This window comes from Diorhabda carinulata, chromosome 5, assembly GCF_026250575.1.
Source record: "Diorhabda carinulata isolate Delta chromosome 5, icDioCari1.1, whole genome shotgun sequence".
Lineage (NCBI taxonomy): Eukaryota > Metazoa > Arthropoda > Insecta > Coleoptera > Chrysomelidae > Diorhabda > Diorhabda carinulata.
The window spans coordinates 4,467,294-4,490,020 of record NC_079464.1 but is presented as its reverse complement, the minus strand read 5'-3'; the positions used below and the strand labels follow the sequence as shown (position 1 = coordinate 4,490,020).

The following is a 22,727-nucleotide window of genomic DNA, read 5'->3' as shown; positions in this document are numbered from 1 at the left end:
TATCGATGTTTTCCGACGATTTTGGACGACCTTCACGAAATTCATCCTGTAGTGAAGTGCGACCACGATTTTGAATTAGGAAAACCAGCAAAACACGGTAGCTGAAGATGGTACTTCATTACTTAAAGTCTTAATCTATTATATCTAATATTTTCAATTCGTACATTAACAATTGCCGATGGTGTGTACAAACTAAAACATTGTTTAAATCGTGTCAGCCGTGACGTAGACAGATGTCTGTTGTATCTCTGGGTCAGCTGTTGATTCCACCAGGTGTTAATACATCGAAACAGCTGAATGCCGTCTCACCCTACCATGATATAGCAACAAGTTCGAAATTGTGCTTGGGGGTCACAGCCCTCTCTCGAATTTTGTTATGCTCGTGTACCATACCGTGCTTATTAAAATATGAAATATACACACAAGCTGCTCTTCTACTTCCGTTATCTCTTCAACAAATCCTTTGTAATTAATTAGTTAACAACTGGCTCAAATTTAAACGTAGAAATTGTTATAAAATGCTTGGAAATTTATACAAGGTAATCCCGTCTCGAGTAACACCGAAAATTATGAACATTTTTCACGATTTTACCGCAACTATTGGCAACATTGGAATCGAATTCTATACGAATATGTTTTGGATGCAGATACATACAATGATTTTGGATCATTAAATCTTACAACAAAAAAATACTGTTGATACAACTCGAAATTGTGTACGATTTTCGGAATATTTTGATTTGAAAATTATGAAGTAATAAACGCTAGTGCCCCCTATGAGAGTCGGATAGAGACAAATTTATTAAATGTATCAGCTTTCAAAACATACTCGTATGAAATTTCAATGCAATGTTGCCAGTAGTTACGGCAAAATCGTAAAAAATCTTCAACGCTTTTTATCTTGAATACGATTGGCGTTATGGAATTTCTTACTGAGCAAACGCGAACTATTTTTCCAATATAAGATTTATCAAGCAAAATTTCAAATGAACTTAAACATTATTAAATCTTACAGCAAAAAAGTACTGTCGATACAACTCGATACTGTGTACGATTTTCGGAATATTTTGATTTGAAAATTATGAAGTAATAAACGCTAGTGCCCCCTATGAGAGTCGGATAGAAACAAATTTATCAAATGTATCAGCTTCCAAAACATACTCGTATAAAATTTCAATGCAATGTTGCCAGTAGTTACGGCAAAATCGTAAAAAATCTTCAACGCTTTTTATCTTGAATACGATTGGCGTTACGAGATTTTTTACTGAGCAAACGCGAACTATTTTTCCAATACATATAAGATTTATCAAGCAAAATTTCAAATGAACTTAAACATTATTAAATCTTACAGCAAAAAAGTACTGTCGATACAACTCGATACTGTGTACGATTTTCGGAATATTTTGATTTGAAAATTATGAAGTAATAAACGCTAGTGCCCCCTATGAGAGTCGGATAGAAACAAATTTATTAAATGTATCAGCTTCCAAAACATACTCGTATGAAATTTCAATGCAATGTTGTCAGTAGTTACGGCAAAATCGTAAAAAATCTTCAACGCTTTTTATCTTGAATACGAATAGTTTTATGAAATTTTCAACTGAACAAGCCCCAAATATTTTTCATTTTCTATTTATCCTATAGACGGGAACCTTTTTTTCGAAACACCCTTCATGTGAAATTGTTTAAATTATGATGAATACAAATTGATTTAGTACCATACAACTAGACCGTGTCTATCTATAATTATTCAACGACCAAGAGCTTGATTAGTTTAGTTAACCAAATTCGGTTGGATGTTAGTTTCTGATCAATAAGCTCGTTCAGAATTCCGGTTACATTTGAACAATTACACACATTAAAAAGACAAGTAACTTGTCGATATTCATATTAGTCCTGGGTATATTCTACCCCAAAGACAGGATGATACGTTTTTAATTTGAAATATACAAACCCCAAATGATTTTCCTGGAATTTCTAATAAACTCCATTGAAACCTACCACACAGCTTGCAAATAAATCTTGAGGTAATTGACGTTAAGGTTTTCACGGAAATATCTCTTTCAATTTTGCTCGTACAGAAAAATTCTATGTATTAAATTCGAAAAAAATTATCTTTTAGTATTACGAGAATTTGTTAAAAAACTTTCCATATTCAGTTGTTCATTGTTTGCTTCAGTTTTGGTGATAATAATTCATTTTTCTTTCCATTAATTTCATGGAAAATAAATTCTATCAAATCAAGAAATTTTTATAGGTTTGGCAACGTTTTACTTGCATACTGTCTAATTCCCACGTGTTCCCAGCTGCTAGTTTCTAATAAAGTTCACAAATATTGTATAAGAATGCATATTTTTATTCAATATAATTTTTTTTATGATAAAATATAAACGTGGAAAGTTAATATGAACTTTTGACAGCTTGATTTTATTTAAAATAATTTAAGAATGTAATAGGTGAACCTAAAGTTGTTTGACGTATCTTAACATAACCTATCTAACGAATATTCAAACGAAATAAATTGAATAATTATTATGTAAATTTTCAGTAACAAAATAAAAATAACCTATTCAAAATTTCAAATTGATTTCAACGAAAATTCAATCCGCCGTGACTGAATTACAAAGTATGTAATAGGTACTTGAAATTTTCTCCTCGCCGAAATATGCAAAACTGAATTTTCGATCTTATTTCCTGAATAAGCATTTTGTACTTCAGAGGGAATCTAAATTGCCAATTGAAGTATCCCTTCACATATCTTACTTTTCTAGCATCTCCATACAGAAGAGGTCGTGTCTCCGCAACGTTCTCGTAGCTCTCTATAGCCACTTGTGGCTACGGCTACGCTTTGCATTTCCTCCCGTACTCCACCGGCACTCATCACAACGTTTTCAGATGTACAGGACCGGCTTTCAAGTCATTTCTATACTGTATGATGCATATAATTGAAAAAATTTATCTATCTGACACATCACGTCATCTATTTTCACTAAGCTGTATAACTAATTTTAGATAGTCATCCAGGGATCAAAAAGAATGTCACTCTAAGCCAAAAACAGCGTTGCTTCGAATAATTAAGCACACTAGTAGTAATAAATAAGAAAAACAAAATTCCAGGGATCAGTACAGGCCATTGCTTGAAAATTTCTGATGAAAGGGCATTGAAAGAAGATAATGAGGAGGTTGGAAGTGATAGAAGTCGATTCTTCAAAGTATAGTCATAAATGTCACAAGAAAATTGCTTGGGTATGATGAATAAGTTACTACATCGAAGCATATTCCTACACAGTAACCTGATCGGAATAAAACAAGTTTTAGGTTAATGTTTCTATCAAATTACATGAAAAAACTGCTTGAACATCTGATAAAAACACAGTTACTGTGCAATCTATTTGTTGAATCAACAAAATCCATATTTATGTCACGTGTCAATTCGAATATTGAAAAATTTTAAAGAAAATATTTCAAGACACCACAACTCTCAATAAACTAATTCCCTGATGATGAAAACATAAGTATACGAAAGCTAGGAATATACATCGAAAAGAGTACACTTTGGTGGATCTACTGCAAGTGAAACTTTGAGGTTAGGGAACAGGAAAAAGTCGCTGCACGACATCTAGTATAAGATTACTCAGATACTTTTGGTGGTAGCTCCGAAGCTACCAATATAATCCATGATCTAAATGATAATCAACAAGTTATATAATTATATATAAAGAAACTTTTATAAATAGAGCCGGTCCTGTTACAGGGTTACCAATTAATAGAGCAACCGAGTCTATGAATCTATAAAATGTAAATAATATTATGGATCATCGGATTATTTATTTATTAATTGAACAGTGCTAGGCGGGTGTAAAAATTGCTTACTCGTAAAGTTTCTATCAATTACTTTATTACGAACAATGCACAACTAACAAATCATACAGTGTCAGGCGGTTAAACAATAATCCAGGTCCGGATTTAGCTACCTCTGTTACGTTTTATCAACGTTGTTTCACAATATAATCCAACTTATACACTCTTATACGTGATCTGGATATTGAATAACGAGATTGGTTATGAAAAAAGGTTGAGCTCTGCTATTTTTTTCTTTATCGCTCCTCAAATCGGGTCCCTTTCAAAGCAGATCTTTTTCTAACCTTTCTAGGTTAGGAGCAGACCCGTCGACGCAAGAGCTTTTGGTCGGGAGTCAGATTTTTTTGCACCAACTTCGCATAAACTTTTGTCATGTGTTTCTTTATCGGTGTTTACAATCTCGGAAATCATCCGGATGCTCTGCACGCACAATTTGGTTGATTTTGGTCACTGTTTTCGGAGTTGAAACAGTCACAGTATCGATGTTTCTCAGGTCAACGAATCTACTCTGAAAATGGTGGGATAAATATTATTACGTTTTGGGTAAGTACCATGAAGGATTTTTCCTATTAATTCACTTTGTTTCCTCTGTTTTGGTAATCAAGATTAGTTTCTAGTTTGGACAGAGAGAGTTTCGGTGGCAAGAGATGGAGCTTCTACCATTGTCGGGCGATTTCGTGGGCTTATAAGCCATTTTGAAAGAATTACACTAAAGTTAATTGCAATTCACAGGGTTTCCCACCGACAACATTCAGTAGCGAAAATTTTGAGAGATAGCTTGCACCAATAGCAAAATTTATGATTAATGAAGTTAACAGAATAAGTTAACAATACATTGAATATGCGTTTATTTGTGAGATGAAAATGATGGAGACTTCCAACGATTGCTGTTACAAAAACTTATTCAGTTTTAAAGCAGACAGATTTGTTACAACAAATTGAAGACCTAAACTCCCAATTACAAATGAACAGCCTCAATTTAATAAAAACGAAGATTGTAATTCTTGGTAAAATGAAATTTATGAAGAAAAATAGTGGTCGGCGGGAATTTTTACAAATTTCATCGCAAGTATAATGCCTTGATGAATATATCCAAACATACGTTCAAAATTTGATTGCCCTACATGATCATCATTGATCATAAATCCATTTGATGAAACGGATATGATATTACGAAGCTTTTGATCGCGTTTTTCTCGTCATATCTTGTCGAAAAAAGTTACAAAAGTTATTAACAAAAAATAAGGAACAGATTGAATATCACCAAACAGAGAGATTTGCGTTTATTCCTTGGAGAACCCAAGACAAAAATTATTGATAATGCTGTGGATCCAGCAAGTACATCCCTCTTATTAAAATTATATTTTTCGTAATTACCATTGTAGAAGTTATCTTAGTGTAATTTTTAAATTGAATAACCGAATTGGTTTTTTTAAATGCGCGTAAGTCCAAGAAAGTAAAATTACTTAAATGAGTTTAGGAATGACAAAAAAATCAAAGATATAGATTTGAGGTCATATTTTTGATTTATTTTCTTGATTTAAGGTTTCTTCTGTTTCGAAATTAGTCTTTTTAATAATTTTTAAAAGATGGATAAAATTTATTAATTAAAAAACAAATAACAGAGTCAAATCAAACCTCAAAATATAATTAAAACCAAACAATTCATAAATAAAAATAGAAATCTCAAAATATTGAATGCAGACAAATCTAATAAAACAGTTATCATGAAATCAGAAAATTATAATAATAAAATGATGAATTTATTAAAGGATAAGACAACTTACTAGTTTGATTTTATTCTTATTTTGATATCCATGATGAAGGTGATTTTTTGATCAATATAAATATGTAAATTGTCTGTGTCAATAACATATTTTGATAAAGACGAAACGTCAATTTCTATCTATCTTTTAAAAATTATTAAAAAACTAATTTTGAAACAGAAGAGACCTAAAATCAAGAACATTTAGATGCATTAATACATCAAAAGGTCTAAGAAATTGAAGAATTTTCAGATTTATAGTTCATTGTTGATTTTTTCAACCTCGAAATAGCTGGTAATCTCTTGAGATATGCTCGTCTGGAATTTAGGCTCTCAGTTTTTTTAATATCTTCAATTTTTGCAGTTTTTATTAGCACTTGGTAAGCCTTACCGAAGGTGGGGAGAGAGTATCTTAGCCAGTAATGAATAATACCATCTATTGTAAAGTACTAATCTTAAAGTACATTTATCCTTCTTATCTGTGTTTTTTCCTTTCGTTTCTTATGACATACACGATTTTTTGTACAACATAGTATTGCTCATCTTTCTGGCAATTTGTCGATACCATCCCAAAAGAACTACGCTGGCTTGACAGTCAAGAATGAATCAAACCAATTTTTGATGTAAGCCGTTTTCCAGTGAGGGCGTTCTGCACCAGAACACATGGTAGTCAGAAGGAGCAAGGTCTGGGCTTTAAGGCGAGCGAGGTAAAACTTCACATCCACTGTTTTCCAAATAGTTTTTAACCGGAATAGCAACTTAGAGCCGAGCGTTGTAATGATGGAAAATTATTTCCTCCTGTCTTGTCGCATATTCCACGTGTTTTTCGGCTACTGCTCTCTTCAAACGGGCCAATTGTATTCGGTAGCGCTCTCCATTGATTATTTCACCCGGATTTAGCAGCTCATAATACAGCACACCTTTCTGATCCCACCAAAGAGAGAGCATGTCTTCGAGCCATGGTTATTCGGCTTTGTTATTGAATTGACTGTTTGGCCGGATTTCATATATGATTTTTTACAATTGGGGTTGTCGTAATGGATCCATTTTTCATCACCAGTAACAATACGATGCAAAAATGACTTCCTTCTGTGGCGTTCCAGCAGTTCTCGGCTTGAGTTCATGTGGAACCCAATTTCCTTGCTTTTGAATATATCCAGCTGCTTTTAAACGTTTTGAAATGGCTACTTAAGTCACACCCAAAGATTCTGCGAGCTCTTTTTGTGTTTGGCAACATCGAGTAATAATTCCAGTTCTTGATCTTCAAACTTTTTTCGCTGTCCAGGACGTTCATTGTCTTCCAAGCCAAAATCACCACTTTTAAATCGTGCACACTAGAGCATGTTCATCATAAACTTCCACCAAAATACGATGACTTTCGGCAGCATTTTTCTTCATATTAAAGTAAAGTAAAGTAAACTTTTTCAGGAACAAAGTTCGATATATTTGAGCGCGAAAAAATTATTGTTGTTAACGCTTCAACAACATCAAAAATACGGTCATGTTTCTTGAAAGCCTTAAATATTTTTCCGAAATCCCTGTCAGGAACTGGAAATACTGGGTGACCTTGTGACCTTGACATGGCTTGGTTTTTGTTTTGGTTTTGTTTTGTTTAGTTATCACTAAACAGTCGAAGCTCAGTATTTTAGTTAATCAGCAAACCTGATAAATAGTTTTTCGTGATATACCCTCGTGGTACAAAAATAATGTAGTGACCTTAAGATTGTGTATTCCAAAGCAATTAACTGACAATTATCTCATATAGTATTTGGTTAGGTTATAATAAACAATAAACAAAAATTATTAGTAACAGCTGACTGTAGATAATAGGCGAAAGTCCAGAAACCAAACAACGGAAACCATAATGGACCTGCGACCTTTTAAAACAAATAAAAAAATTGAAATCGTAACGAAAATCGATGTATTCTGATATTTAGACTACAAAACCACTAAAACCTGATTCAAATAGTGGCAACTCATAGGACAACGAATGGGAAGTTTTCTAAATAAAATTTGTGATTTACTTTTTTGATATCTACTCACAATCAATCGAAATTTAACTGGAAGTTTGTTTAGTTTTTTTTTGGAAAACTGTTAACCACAAATTTTAGTTGATCCGAATATGGTTTCAATAAATAACAAAAAGTAACGATTATATATCGAGGAGAAAACTACATTATGACTTGTATTCTTGAGATACCTCGTATAAAGGATCCTTTAAACTCTTTCTACTTATCCTTTATACTAAACGGAAAGATATATTCCGTGCTACTTCCTGATTCGAGTGAAACAGAATCTATATAGGATGTGTTATTTGATACAACCATTAGCATCAAGCCACAAAAATAGGTTTCCTTTATACACGAAAGCTTCAATAATCCTTTTATATGGTACGATAGATAATAATATACAGAATGTCTCATCATCGAGATCGATAAGGAATTATTCTATATTCTAAACATTCAACTAGAAAGTTGATTATCATATTTCATTGATTTCTATATATTTTTATAAATCTGACAACGTTGTTTTGATATATTGGTTGCATTTTATACTGTGAAACCTTTTAACTAAATGATAAAATGAGAATGTATCAAAATTAGCAGCTAGAAATAAATATTTATCAATAACTAATAGATTTTGTTAATATTATTCTAATCTCCACTCCAGATTTTCCGGTGGATTATCTATTTCAAGTAAATGGATTGTTTTGATAAATTGTTTCATTATAAAATCATTAGTGCCGGAATTTCCCCGTATCTTTACAAGTTTGTAGGTAGTGACTTCCAGATAAAACCCATATTAGTGATCGAGGGTTAACTGAAGCGGGATTAGCATTTCCGAAACCATTAACTAAATGACGTGATGTATCTGCTGATTGCTTCCACTCCCATCAACGTTGAGATAGCACATAACATAGAAAATGAAACGGACTGGTGTAACGAGCTTTTTTCTATTTCTAACTAGAGGATTCTTTGTAAAAGTAATTTTGAGAGCTTTCCCAAAAAAAAAATAATACCAAATGTACGTAGGTACTTGTGAATCATGATTAAATCTGTTTTTATTTAAACAAATCTATAAATAATGAGTAGGTGGAAACGTCAAGATATAAAAAAGGTCTAAGAAGTGAGAAATTATAGGAAACTGCGAGTGAAACTATGGAAAATGGATTCAATTAAAAAAAATTTGACTGCTAAACGAAAAATAATTATAATTTTAGCAACGTACAGCTGATTTCAGCGGTATGATTATCAATTATGGAGATCTGAGATATGCTAAAGGATATTGAATATATAAATCACTTCTTCTTCCGTTTTTCTTAACATAGAAAGTGACGTAAATAAAAAAAACTGCGATTATTTTTCATCAAACTCTCATTTTTACCCTATTAAGAACGTCTGCATTACCGCTATATAAAAATGTGATCAAAATATTAAATGTTTTACCCCGTAACTTGACCTACAGCTTTTCAAACAAAAACTAGTCGAACGGAACTAGATCAGAGCTATAAGGTGGGTGTTCAATCTTTGTTAAACAATATTCTGGTACAGTAGCCTTGGAAAGCTTGGTGGTATGGGCTGAAGCATTATCAAGAAGTAAGCGCACGTTTTACATGATTTCACCGCCCTTTTTTTATTTATTCTTCGACGCAACTACATAGAGTAATATGCCACGTTGATGGTTGTAATCGATTCCTTCAAGTCAATCAAAAGTATAACCTCGCAGATGCAAAGTATTGTACCCATTACTTTTTTGGTACTTTTCTCTCCTTTCTGATGCCACTCCATCGAATCTCTTTTGGATATCGGATCTTAGTAAAAAACCATAGTTTCATTACCCGTTATGATTGAGCTGATCACACTTTCTTGATTCTGTATTCACTTTGCACTAATTTTTATTATATTTAAGTGCTTATGAAGAATCTTGAAACACTTGTTTTGAAAATACAGTTCTGTGCTTTGATTTACTTGGTTTTTAATTCACTTAGACCAATTCCTTCCACTATTTTAATGCTTAATGGAGCAGTCATCGTCTCAGGACCTTCCACAATTGGATAATTTTCAAATGAATCTCGTTCCAAACTGAGCAGTTTGAACCAATGTTCAATTGCTCAAAATGATGGACACAATTCACCGCAAACAGCCTCCATTTTGGTTTTCGTAATCTCATTTTAGCTCCATGCACAATAAGAATCGATAAGCTCCTCAAAAAAGCCATTAAGACATCACCTCTTCGTTGTTGGAAAATCTTTGACCACCGAGACATTTTTTTAATTCTGGGAAAAGAAAATAGACCGAGCGGGCTAAATCTGGCAAAAAGGAAGCTTGAGGTAGCAATTGAAAAACTATAATTCGTCAATTTTGGCCATTACAATCACGGATATGTAAAGTGGTGCATTGTCTTGATGAAACAACAATTTCTTCTTAACCAAAACTTTGAAATAATGTCCTTGCCTGCAGTTGGAACGGTCTTTGCCTTCTTTAGAGGCGGTTCTCCCTTTTAAGTCCATTGTTTGAATGTTCTTTTATTGTGAAACTGCTTCAGACTTTCCATATATGCGTGAAGATTTTTCTAATTGAGGTCATGTACCTCACAAACATCTGCATCTTCATTTATTTCATCTTTTAGAGCTAAAACTCAATTTCTAGCTACATTGGTACGTCCATCGATAACTTTTGGACATTTTTTCAAACACGTTTTCTTCAAGGATTATTTAACAAGGAATATGAAGGTTTATTTGCAATAACCTCACACTATAAGTTAGAAAAATACCTTTAAACAGTCACTATTCTTTAAATCGCTTTCTCATCTTCTCAGTCGTGTTAAAATGATTAAAATGAGTTGTCAAAAATGTCAAATGTCAAAAAATTATGAATTTCTAATCACTTATATTGATGATTAAAAAATTATTTCGTGTTTTTCAATACGGAGTTGAATTTTTCTCATTTTCGTATCGGTCTCGATATACGTTTGATCCATTTTCCGGATTTCAGTTAAACGGCTATATCTGACAGGATTTTATTAATGCGGTTCCATCATTCGAAGCCTCGTATCAACTCAACTCTATTACAAAATATGAAATACATTCGTAGATTATGGTATTTAGCACATTTTATAACTTCGATGGGAAGATACGTCAAATTCGTTATTAAACAAATTAGTTTTGTAGACTAGAATAGATAGAATCACACTAGATAAAAACTATAAAACTGTTTGTGATTGTTTCTCCTTATAAAACACTGAAAAGCTTGTTGAATTATCCTCACTCAAAATTTTTGCTTATTTTCTTACCTATATGACTAAAAATTAGCGTAACTAAATTTTTAGTGGAAATAAATTCAGTGGAAATCCAAGATACTCAAACTTGTCAACCTTGATAAACTGGAAAAACAACGAGATAATCGTGAAATAAATTTATGCCGAATAGGCACCGTATAATATGTTTATTTGGCTTCAATTGCTCTACAAATTTAATTTTGTAGGCCTCAAGACAATATTTTTTCATAAAATCTTGTAAGTTTGTGCAAAAAAACCAAATTTAAAGCGAATATTAGCTGTTGAATGTCAACTCAAACTTGTCAACCTTGAATCAACTGAAAAAACGACGAGATAGTCGGGAAATGAATTTATGCCGAATAGGCACCGTATATTATGTTTATTTGGCTTCAATTTCTCTACAAATTTAATTTTGTAGGCCTCAAGACAATATTTTTTCATAAATTCTTGTAAGTTTGTGCAACAAAACCAAAGTTAAAGCAAATATTAGCTGTTGAATGTCAATTCAAACTTGTCAACCTTGAATAAACTGGAAAAGCTACGAGATAATCGTGAAATAAATTTATGCCGAATAGGCACCGTATAATATGTTTATTTGGCTTCAATTGCTCTACAAATTTAATTTTGTAGGCCTCAAGACAATATTTTTTCATAAAATCTTGTAAGTTTGTGCAAAAAAACCAAATTTAAAGCGAATATTAGCTGTTGAATGTCAATTCAAACTTGTCAACCTTGAATAAACTGGAAAAGCTACGAGATACTCGTGAAATAAATTTATGCCGAATAGGCACCGTATATTATGTTTATTTGGCTTCAATTTCTCTACAAATTTAATTTTGTAGGCCTCAAGACAATATTTTTTCATAAATTCTTGTAAGTTTGTGCAACAAAACCAAAGTTAAAGCAAATGTTAGCTGTTGAATGTCAATTCAAACTTGTCAACCTTGAATAAACTGGAAAAGCTACGAGATACTCGTGAAATAAATTTATGCCGAATAGGCACCGTATATTATGTTTATTTGGCTTCAATTTCTCTACAAATTTGATTTTGTAGGCCTCAAGACAATACTTTTTCATAAAATCTTGTAAGTTTGTGCAAAAAAACCAAATTTAAAGCGAATATTAGCTGTTGAATGTCAACTCAAACTTGTCAACCTTGAATCAACTGAAAAAACGACGAGATAGTCGGGAAATGAATTTATGCCGAATAGGCACCGTATATTATGTTTATTTGGCTTCAATTTCTCTACAAATTTAATTTTGTAGGCCTCAAGACAATATTTTTTCATAAATTCTTGTAAGTTTGTGCAACAAAACCAAAGTTAAAGCAAATATTAGCTGTTGAATATCAACTCGAACTTGTCAACCTTGAATAAACTGGAAAAACGACGAGATAGTCGGGAAATAAATTTATGCCGAATAGGCACCGTATATTATGTTTATTTGGCTTCAATTTCTCTACAAATTTAATTTTGTAGGCCTCAAGACAATATTTTTTCATAAAATCTTGTAAGTTTGTGCAAAAAAACCAAATTTAAAGCGAATATTAGCTGTTGAATGTCAACTCAAACTTGTCAACCTTGAATAAACTGAAAAAGCTACGAGATACTCGTGAAATAAATTTATGCCGAATAGGCACCGTATATTATGTTTATTTGGCTTCAATTTCTCTACAAATTTAATTTTGTAGGCCTCAAGACAATATTTTTTCATAAAATCTTGTAAGTTTGTGCAACAAAACCAAAGTTAAAGCAAATATTAGCTGTTGAATGTCAACTCAAACTTGTCAACCTTGAATAAACTGGAAAAACAACGAGATACTCGTGAAATAAATTTATGCCGAATAGGCACTGTATATTATGTTTATTTGGCTTCAATTTCTCTACAAATTTAATTTTGTAGGCCTCAAGACAATATTTTTTCATAAAATCTTGTAAGTTTGTGCAACAAAACCAAAGTTAAAGCAAATATTAGCTGTTGAATGTCAATTCAAACTTGTCATCCTTTAATAAACTGGAAAAACAACGAGATACTCGTGAAATGGTGAAGTATGAGATCCCGCCAAATTCGTATAGGATCATAATTTGATTCACGTCTCTTTCCCTGTAATGGAAGTTTTGTTTTGTACAAAAATAGTTTCAAGTTCCGTGATTCAAATAAGTTTATCCCCCCATTTTGTATTATACAATTTTATTATAATAAATTATATAAGTTAGTTATAATAACAAGGTTTACATAATGTAGAGACTGAATTTATTTTAAAGTCGATGTCGTCTGGATCAGGACAATCGTTGCATGAAAAGTTTAGTTCAAAACAATTTTCCAAGCGGCAGTCCCATCTTCGATAACTTACTCTTATTCTATACCCAGGAGTTTTCATATCTTCAGGCCTTAAAATAAAAAAAAAAACATTTTATTGACAACAGTATTGTCAATTGATGAGTCATTCGTCGTTTGGCAAAGATTTCTTCTTATTTCCGCGGATCAAGTATAAACTACGAGGTCAAAACCTGAAGAAGCCATCTGATTGCTATGATTTCTTATTTCTTTGTTATACATGCAACGAAAACTATTTAGTTCCTAGTTTTAGTCTACTCATTCGAGGTACCTCAGCCTTTAGCTTGACCACCATCTTGTGATTATTCACCTCACATTGAATGGAACGTTTTGAAGTACCAGTTACAGTTTTAAAATTTCCATCTGTCTTTGAAAAATTATAAAACAAACTGATTCTAAATTAGAAGTGACCTAAGATCAAGAAGATTTAGAAGCCTAAACATATCAAAAGGTCTAAGAAATAAGGAAGAAGTTATGATAAACTTGACCACCATCTTGTGTTTATCAACCTCACATTGAATGGAACATTTTGAAGTACCAGTTACAGTTTTAAAATTTCCATCTGTCTTTGAAAAATTATAAAACAAACTGATTCTAAATTAGAAGTGACCTAAGATCAAGAAGATTTAGAAGCCTAAACATATCAAAAGGTCTAAGAAATAAGAAAGAAGTTATGATAAACTTGACCAGCATCTTGTGATTATCAACCTCACATTGATGGAACATTTTGAAGTACCAGTTACAGTTTTCAAATTTCCATCTGTCTTTGAAAAATTATAAAACAAACTGATTCTAAATTAGAAGTGACCTAAGATCAAGAAGATTTAGAAGCCTAAACATATCAAAAGGTCTAAGAAATAAGAAAGAAGTTATGATAAACTTGACCACCATCTTGTGATTATCAACCTCACATTGAATGGAACATTTTGAAGTACCAGTTACAGTTGTTAAAATTTCCATCTGTCTTTGAAAAATTATAAAACAAACTGATTATAAATTAGAAGTGACCTAAGATCAAGAAGATTTAGAAGCCTAAACATATCAAAAGGTCTAAGAAATAAGGAAGAAATTATGATAAACTTGACCACCATCTTGTGATTATCAACCTCACATTGAATGGAACATTTTGAAGTAACAGCAGTGACAGTTGTCAAATTTTAATCTGTCTGAACAATTATAAAAGAAAATAGTTTTAAATCAGAAGTAAATTGAAATCAAGAAGATTTAGAAGCTTAAGCATATCAATTATCAAATTATGATAAACTTGACCACCATCTTGTGATTATTCACCTCACATTGACTGGAACATTTTCAAGTATAAAGTGACAGTTGTTTTTGAAAAAAATGAATACATGTGACACGTGATTACCAACACCAACATTCATAAATTAAGTATTTTGACCATGTCTTTCTTTTGATATGAATCATGACACAATAAGACAAGTACAACGTTTTATTTTTTCTAAATTTGATTCTACTTACATTTTATTAAAATAATCTTGTTTGTTACAAAGATGTCCGCAGCTTATGGTTTGAAAACAACGAAAACTGCTGGTACATAACGGCATGACGCAACATGGTTCTTTTATGAGTTCTCTTTTCGCTCTAACCGATATTTTTTTCAAAAAAACCGATCCAGAATCAACTACCGATATGGACACATACAATATCACGATAGTTGATAATATAATAATGATTACATTATTTTTAATCTTCTGAAAAAGAAACAATGGGAATTATATGAAAATTTTGTGAACAAATGTGTTATAGCTCTTGTTTAGAGTGGGATTTTGATGAATGGTTCAAGCAACAAAACCGTATAGAACGATTACTAACAATTTATATTGAAACAACATTTCCGACGTTGCTCAAACTCTAACTACTTGTAGACAAATGAGTAACGAACTACCTTATCAAACGTCAAATGTCAAATTTGAACGATCTATAATAATTCATACTCTAATTTGAAAATGTCGAAAGCAGGTCTATTAATTATAGTTGAATGTAATACCTAATGGCCGTTCTATACGATATCAAGCCTTTTCATTTGAGATATAATATGAGTAAATTGGTTGAGCTGGACATCCAACATGACATCTATAATAGACTACGGGAGTGCTGACGTCACACACCGCCATTTTTACCGCAGGTCAGGGATTATTTTCCAAAGTTTTAACTGCGTTAACGATCGTAGTGATTTCCTTAAATAAATTTTACAACAAAGTACCTTCTAGTACAAACACTGTTTGAATAACTTTAAACACACTTCCTCACAAACTTTGTTTGGAAAGGGAAATATAACCTTAAAATATGACAGTCGTGACGTCAAACTTGTCTATTATTTACTTAGTTATTGTAGTGGTCCTCTCGTTGTCAATTAAACTCAATAGACGGCACGACAAAACACCATTACAGTTTCTAACCTCAAACATGCAACGTATCAAATTCAATTCATGACATAAGAAAGTGCAAAGGTGAATAATCAGCATCCATTAAAATATTTCAGTTAGAAATCTGGATTGACTTTGCTAATAAATGGTTTAGGTTGAAAGGATTCATATTAACGTTGCAAAGATCAAAATAAACATTGATAGAGGACACTCTGTATCTCTTTGAAGGGTATTATTTTATACAAAGGGTTAGTTTATTTCTGCATGTGATGTTTGCAGACTTAAAAAAGCTTGTGATACAGGGGAACAGGAAACGCTGGGAATAATTGAGAAGAAAAAATTGAATCACCTCAAAGTGATCAATTTTAAGGCCAAAATTTTGACGTAGGAAGAGCTAACGAAAGAAATTCTAATAGAAAAAGATGTTTAACATGTCTTCTAAATGACTTTGTCACTTTTAAAGAAACCTAGAGTGTACTGAAGGTATTTAAAGTTTCCAAAAAGTGGAGGACACTCATTTGAGAATATACAGAACAGGAATTGGATCAGTCACTAGATATAGAGTCAAAACGACGTATCTATCAGGGAAGAAGGAAGATAATCTTCAAATATTGGAGTAAAAGATCCTCAGGAAGATACTGGGATTGGTTAAAACTATTACAGGATTCCTAAGAAGCATGAAATAAAGTACGAGGGTGATATAGTGACAAAAATGCAAAGGATGGAATAGTTTTGGCATGAATGAAGAAGAGATTAGAAAGTCCTTATACGGAAGGACTTTCGCCAGACATAGGACAGTTAAGAGGTCGACCTAAAGTATGCTGGGGGCAACAACTGAAGATATTGGAGCAGTGGAAGTGAGGAATTGAGGAAAATGTAACAAGAGCTATTCTAGATGTTGATAATCTCATTAGGAAAACTTTAAACGATGAGTATCATGCCTAAATTTCCACTTGTTATTTTTGAATGGTTTTTTTCAAAATAAAACTTAATATTAAAATTCTAATTGAGCCTCAATATTTTTCATATTGAGGCGTATTCTATGCCATTACAAAGATGGATTTTTTAAATCATTTTTTACCATTGTGTGATTATTGTTTTTAGCTCTCAACTTTTAAACATTGTAATCTTAAAGTGAGGGTAGTTGGTAATATTCCGATCAGGTGACCTTTAAAACTTGTTTTTTATATTTTTCAGTACCTAATTCTCCATATATTTATAGAATGCTGTACATACAATCCAACAAAACATTCTATATATACCTTTATTTATCTAGAGTCTATTATATTACTGCAACAAATATTTAATTAAATACTTACCATAATTATCACGTACAACAACTTACTTAACAAAATTATTAACAATCTTTATCATAGAAATTTTGCAGCTAGCTTGTACTCTTATCAGTTAACCATTAATTGCATAGAAATGCATATTTACTGTCTTAGATAAATAATTTTCGACACAATATTGTAATCAGTTTTAATAACCAAAACAACCTTATTTTCTATAACATATTTACCATGTAAATAACGGTAGACGAATTTTAAAACATACAGTACATCATAGATATACGTTATAAAGTTTTTAGTGCATTAGGAGTTTATAAAATAAACGTTAAACATAAAGATGAAGCTACTAAAAATATGAATCGTAACGTATTCAATTAGAAACGAGGTTTAGAAAATTTTGTTTTGGAGTAAATCTATATTTTTTTCACTTAGAAAGATTCAGAAAACTGATGTAAATGAGACAACAAAGTTCAAAATATATATTACTGACATGGCAAAAACAGTGTTGAAACAATTTTTGTTCAAGTTGGCTCATCTTGAAAGAAATATATCGTCGAATGTTGTTTAGTTTTAAGCTCGCTCTTTCGAAGTACCGTGACTTTTACAGCATCTCTTTGCACCAATCGATACGAGCTTCTTATTAGCGATTATTAAATAATCTGTATCCAACGGGAAAAAATCTTCTTGACAACCAAATGTTGATGCAATCTCGTGGTGTGTCACATCTTGCAATATCGATGTTTTCTGGCACAACAGCTGATTTTGGACGAAATTCGTCTGTAGCGAGGTGCAGCCATGATTGAATTTGGAAAATCCGAGTAGTTTCAGACGGTGCTTCATCACCAAAAGTCGATGATAGTTATACAAGACATTGCTGTTGGTTTAATCCACGTCGAAAGTCATAGGAAATCATCGTAAGAATTAATTTCATTTTTTAACCAAGGTGAATGTTACAAGCAACTGTGAACAAATCAATTAGCAAAATTTTATGATGGTTATGTCAGAACTTTTCAAAAGTAGCTCAAAATTCGACTTCTCTCTATCTGAGAATCACTTTGATATGGAAACCTTATTAGATCTACTGACTTGACATATTCCATCAAGTTATTTAATCAGCTGGCAACGCTGGAAGAAACTGTTCTCGAATGAGGTAGAGTATACAAACAGGCTTTAAAAAACCTACGTAACCCAACTTACCAGAAATGATGTTGTTTGCTGTAATCTTTACAGTTTTCTACAATTCTTGGTATTGGGGTTCTTCCAATACGGTTCTCATGACTAAAACTGAGTTGTATCTCTTGATTCAAAAAACAAACTTTGAACTGGTCATCTGGGACAAAATCTGGAACAAATACAATGGTAAGGAGGAAAGACAAATCTACGTATGGTTGAATTGAGTTCTTCTCCAGGATGATCGGGAAGGGAATTGTGAATTATGGAAGGATATGGATATAAGTAGGCTTCTTCGCTAAGCACATGGAATAGATTCCATTAATTTGTGGTCCAAATCTTAATTTGTCCTTATAGAGACAAAACTAATTACCGAAATCACTTTGATATGGAAACCTTATTAGACCTACTGACTTGACATATTCAATCAAGTTATTTTATCAGCTGGCAACGCTGGAAGAAACTGTTCTCGGATGAGATGGAGTATCCAAACAGGCTTTAAGAAAACCTACCTAACCTAGCCTTCCAAAAGAGATCTTTTTTCCTGTTATACAGTTCTTTACTCTTCTTGGTATTGGGGTTCTTCCAATACGGTTCTCATAACTAAAACTGAGTTGTATCTCTTGCTTCAAGGTACAAACTTTGAACTGGTCATTTGGGACAAAATCTGGAACAACTACAATGATAAGGAAGAAAGTCAAATCAACGTATGGTTGAATTGAGTTCTTCTCCAGGATGATCTGGAAGGGAATTGCGAATTATAGAAGGATATAGATATAAGTAGGCTTCTTCGCTGAGCACATGGAATAGATTTCATTAATTTGTGGTCCAAATCTTAATTTGTCCTTTTAGGGACAATACTAATTACCGAAATCACTTTGATATGGAAACCTTATTAGACCTACTGACTTGACATATTCAATCAAGTTATTTTATCAGCTGGCAACGCTGGAAGAAACTGTTCTCGGATGAGATGGAGTATCCAAACAGGCTTTAAGAAACCTACCAAACCTAACCTTCCAAAAAAGATCTTTTTTCCTGTAAGTTATACAGTTCTTTACTCTTTTTGGTATTGGGGTTCTTCCAATACGGTTCTCATAACTAAAACTGAGTTGTATCTCTTGCTTCAAGGTACAAACTTTGAACTGGTCATTTGGGACAAAACCTGGAACAACTACAATGGTAAGGAGGAGAGTCAAATCCATGTATTGCTCAACTGCATTCTTCTCCAGGATGATCTGGAAAGGAATTGCGAATTATAGAAGAATATAGATATAAGTAGGCTTCTTCGCTGAGCACATGGAATAGATTTCATTAATTTGTGGTCCAAATCTTAATTTGTCCTTTTTAGAGACTGGATATAATTATTTTCATTCTATTTTTATATTTTATGGCTTTCTTCTTAAGTTTATAGAAAAACTCAGAAACATAAATTTTACATTATATTTTCTAATAGTAACAATTCATACAATTCTCGTTAATATTATACGGATTGAAATCGCCTCGTTTTGGATCTAAACATCTCCTACAGTCGAAAGCGTAGTCATAGCATCCGTATATGTTGCATATTTTTTTTACGTAGTAATTTTTTCTTTGGTATTGAGGAACTGGAGGTAGAGGTCTTTTCTTGTAATCCGTACATTCTTCACCGCAAACTTCTTTTTTATAACATTGGAAGATATCGTGATTTTCGTCACTCATTGGAATTTCTGTACAACGAGATATTGTACAACATGATGTTGTGTTTGATTTAACATCTGAATCTATCAGGGGCGCTCCCAATGCCACCATCGCCAGACATATTTGGAGGAGGAGAATTTGGTGGGTAATCTGAAATTGATCAAAATTTTATTATAGAATGAAAACAAAACGCTTGTTCTGGGTTTTCTCATGTTGTTTTGATTTATACAAGATCTTGCTCAATCACATCTGAGCCGTGGATCTGTAGTTTACGAACCTATACCAACAGTATGTAAATGAAATTCCACAGTTTCATCTAATAAACTGTTTTTAGTATCAGAAATTTTTATGTTGAACAACTTGTCCTTGAAGGAGTTATCTCCCACGTAATTTCACAAGAATTCAGTGGAAACGGATCATTCCATCTTCAGAATCTGATCAACTTTCTGTATTTGGGAGTAAGGTGACGAGATGAGATCAGTTAGACTTATAAGAGACTGCTTCAGGGAGGTTAGTTCTACACTCTTTATTCCAGTCGAAGATATATGAGAAGATTCGGAATTTAATGTTGCTTATTCTTGACTCCATTTAAAACTGCTTTCCCTTTCGAGATCGTCAAGTTGATGAAGAGAATTATTTAATGCAGTGCCGATTTATACTCCACCCGGTGAGGGGATGCCACCCCTTTTCGGGAGTCGAAAATTTTTCCCCCAAAATAACCCCAGATATCGAAAGACCAGCAAATTTAAAGTAAAATATGTTGTATAAAGTTTTTTTGCCAGTTCAATAGTTTTTGAGTTATTCTCAATTGAAAAGTATGATTTTCCGTCAAAAAATTGCTTTTTTCAATAGTTTTTTACGTATAACTCTGTAATGATCTATTTAATCGAAAAAAGTGTGATTAACAAAAATGAAGCTTATGAAAAAACAAAGAAATTAAGTTATATTTAAAGATCTTAATGTTCTTTCTAAAGCAAGTTATATATATTGAATAGCTTTTGTTTTACGTAATTGAGTATTTAACCTCAAATAACGGGAAAACGGTACATTTTTCAACAAAAAGTTATAGAATACTTCTTAAAGAGCTTAAAAAGACCTTTCAAATGATTACTGATAAAATAGATTTACCTGAGATATCAGTGAGATATGATGTAAAATAATTAAAGCTAAAAAAATTACATTAAAACTAATGCCATATCATTGAAAATCAAAATTAAACTTATTCCTTGTGCTAAATAATTTATTTGGATATTATTTATGACATCTGAAAGATTAAATGATTAGAAATGCATAATTTCGAGAAAAAACAACATTAAATAATACTTTTTTTGATTTTTCCAAAAAATTATTCGCTCATTTTTACTCCATAACTATATTAATACAAAAAATTATTTTTCTTTTTTTATTCTTTTTTTAGTATTAAAATTTACGGAGTTATAATATACATAAGCTTGTAGCCCTGAAAATTACCTTTAAAATGGTTTTTTGTAAGATGTGATAGCTTCAAAATTAATGAAGTTATATAAAAGATAAAAATTTGAAATTTTTTTGTAAATTATAGGATACGAAAAAGTTCCCAATTTTGGCGCACGGATTTTTTCTGTTGATGCCAAGTTGCCTGTAGATACATTTGAGAGTACCAAGAGATGATATATTTGGTAAAGGGGTGGTTCTTAAGGGGTGTCAGGGTGTAGAGAATAAAAAATCACTTCGTGTTTGGAAAATACACTTGAATACCGAAAGATTTCAAAATCAAAACATTAACAGTCATTGAATTCAATTTCTTTTCTTTTTTTGTCAAAGAGGTAGTTCTTAAGGGATGACAGGGTATAAACAATTGAAAATTTCTTCAAGTAGAGACAAGAAACTTTAATACCAAAAAGAATGCAAAATCTAAAAGTTGTTATTAGATTTATTTGCATTTTAATCTCTGCAAAGGGGTAGTTTTTAAGGTTTAAATAATAAAAATTGATAACCAATTGAATTTTATTAAAATGCTATGAATTTTTCACAGCAAAAATGAAATTGCAATGTTTTATATCGTTTAAATATTGTTTCCTATATTATTATCATCAGAAGGGTAGTTTTTAAAGATTTTTAAGGGTTGATACTTCAAAATATATAAATTTTCTATTATACAATATGTTAAGATATTTATGCCGCATAAATTAAAATCATTTAAATTCAAAAAGAGGAGGAAAATCTATAATATTGGTATTTTTCGATAAGGGGTGGTTTTTACCACTTAAAAACAATTTGCATACCTTGCGGCTATGTAAATCTTGATGAGGAGGTGCGATGAGCTTAATTCTTAATTTTCAGGAAAATCGGAGCTGTAATAAATAATTTTGAGGTTTGATTCTCTCCCGCTTTTTCCTGTTTAGGAAAGCCAGGAAGTTCCTCGGTGTAGCTATACAAACCAAACAGTGTAGGTGATTAAATACACCTCACTTTGTGGGTGAAAGCCTCGACTTATTATAACATAAATATGTTAACCTTAAATAGAGGTTATGGGACACAATTTGAGCATGTTTCCATTCTGTACTTTTACTTTGGCAATACTGTTGTGAATATATCAAATCTGTCATATGTCATAATGGAGTTTGACATTTTTAGTGATAAACATACTCAGAACGTGTGCTATTTGAATTATTTACTTGAAATATCAATCTTAGTCAAGCAACAATTGATATTTGAAGGATTATAACTAGCACGAGCTACTGTACTGATACAATTAGGGCACTGAACACAAAACTAGTAAAAAATTGAATAAAATATATTATAGTACAAGTTCAAAATGAAAACTGAAATTCTATAGTTCTCAGCGATATATTTTTAAAATTTTTCAGAGATGAATTGATACTAAATTATATAACTCACCATTTTGAACACTAGAATTGTTATAACAAGAATTTATTACAAGAGAATTGATTAATAATTAGTTGTTTATACGCT

At 31.9% G+C, this 22,727-nt stretch overlaps 2 protein-coding genes and 1 long non-coding RNA gene across 3 annotated transcripts in view; 1 reads left to right on the top strand and 2 right to left on the bottom strand.

Annotated features, from left to right (window-relative positions):
- The window catches only part of LOC130894451 (uncharacterized), a 692,198-nt gene that overhangs the window by 216,712 nt on the left and 452,759 nt on the right, over positions 1-22,727 (top strand). The window lies entirely within an intron of this gene.
- LOC130894457 (uncharacterized) lies at positions 13,047-17,070 on the bottom strand. The gene is made up of 3 exons (XR_009059333.1): positions 16,950-17,070; positions 14,723-14,955; positions 13,047-13,293 (listed from the first exon to the last, which is right to left on the bottom strand). It is a non-coding gene; the product is annotated as an uncharacterized LOC130894457 (long non-coding RNA).
- LOC130894455 (uncharacterized) lies at positions 19,471-22,664 on the bottom strand. Its single transcript, XM_057801314.1, has 2 exons — positions 22,653-22,664; positions 19,471-19,922 (listed from the first exon to the last, which is right to left on the bottom strand). The coding sequence occupies exons 1-2, from the start codon at positions 22,653-22,655 to the stop codon at positions 19,542-19,544; spliced, it is 384 nt and encodes a 127-aa protein (XP_057657297.1). The 5' UTR covers positions 22,656-22,664; the 3' UTR covers positions 19,471-19,541.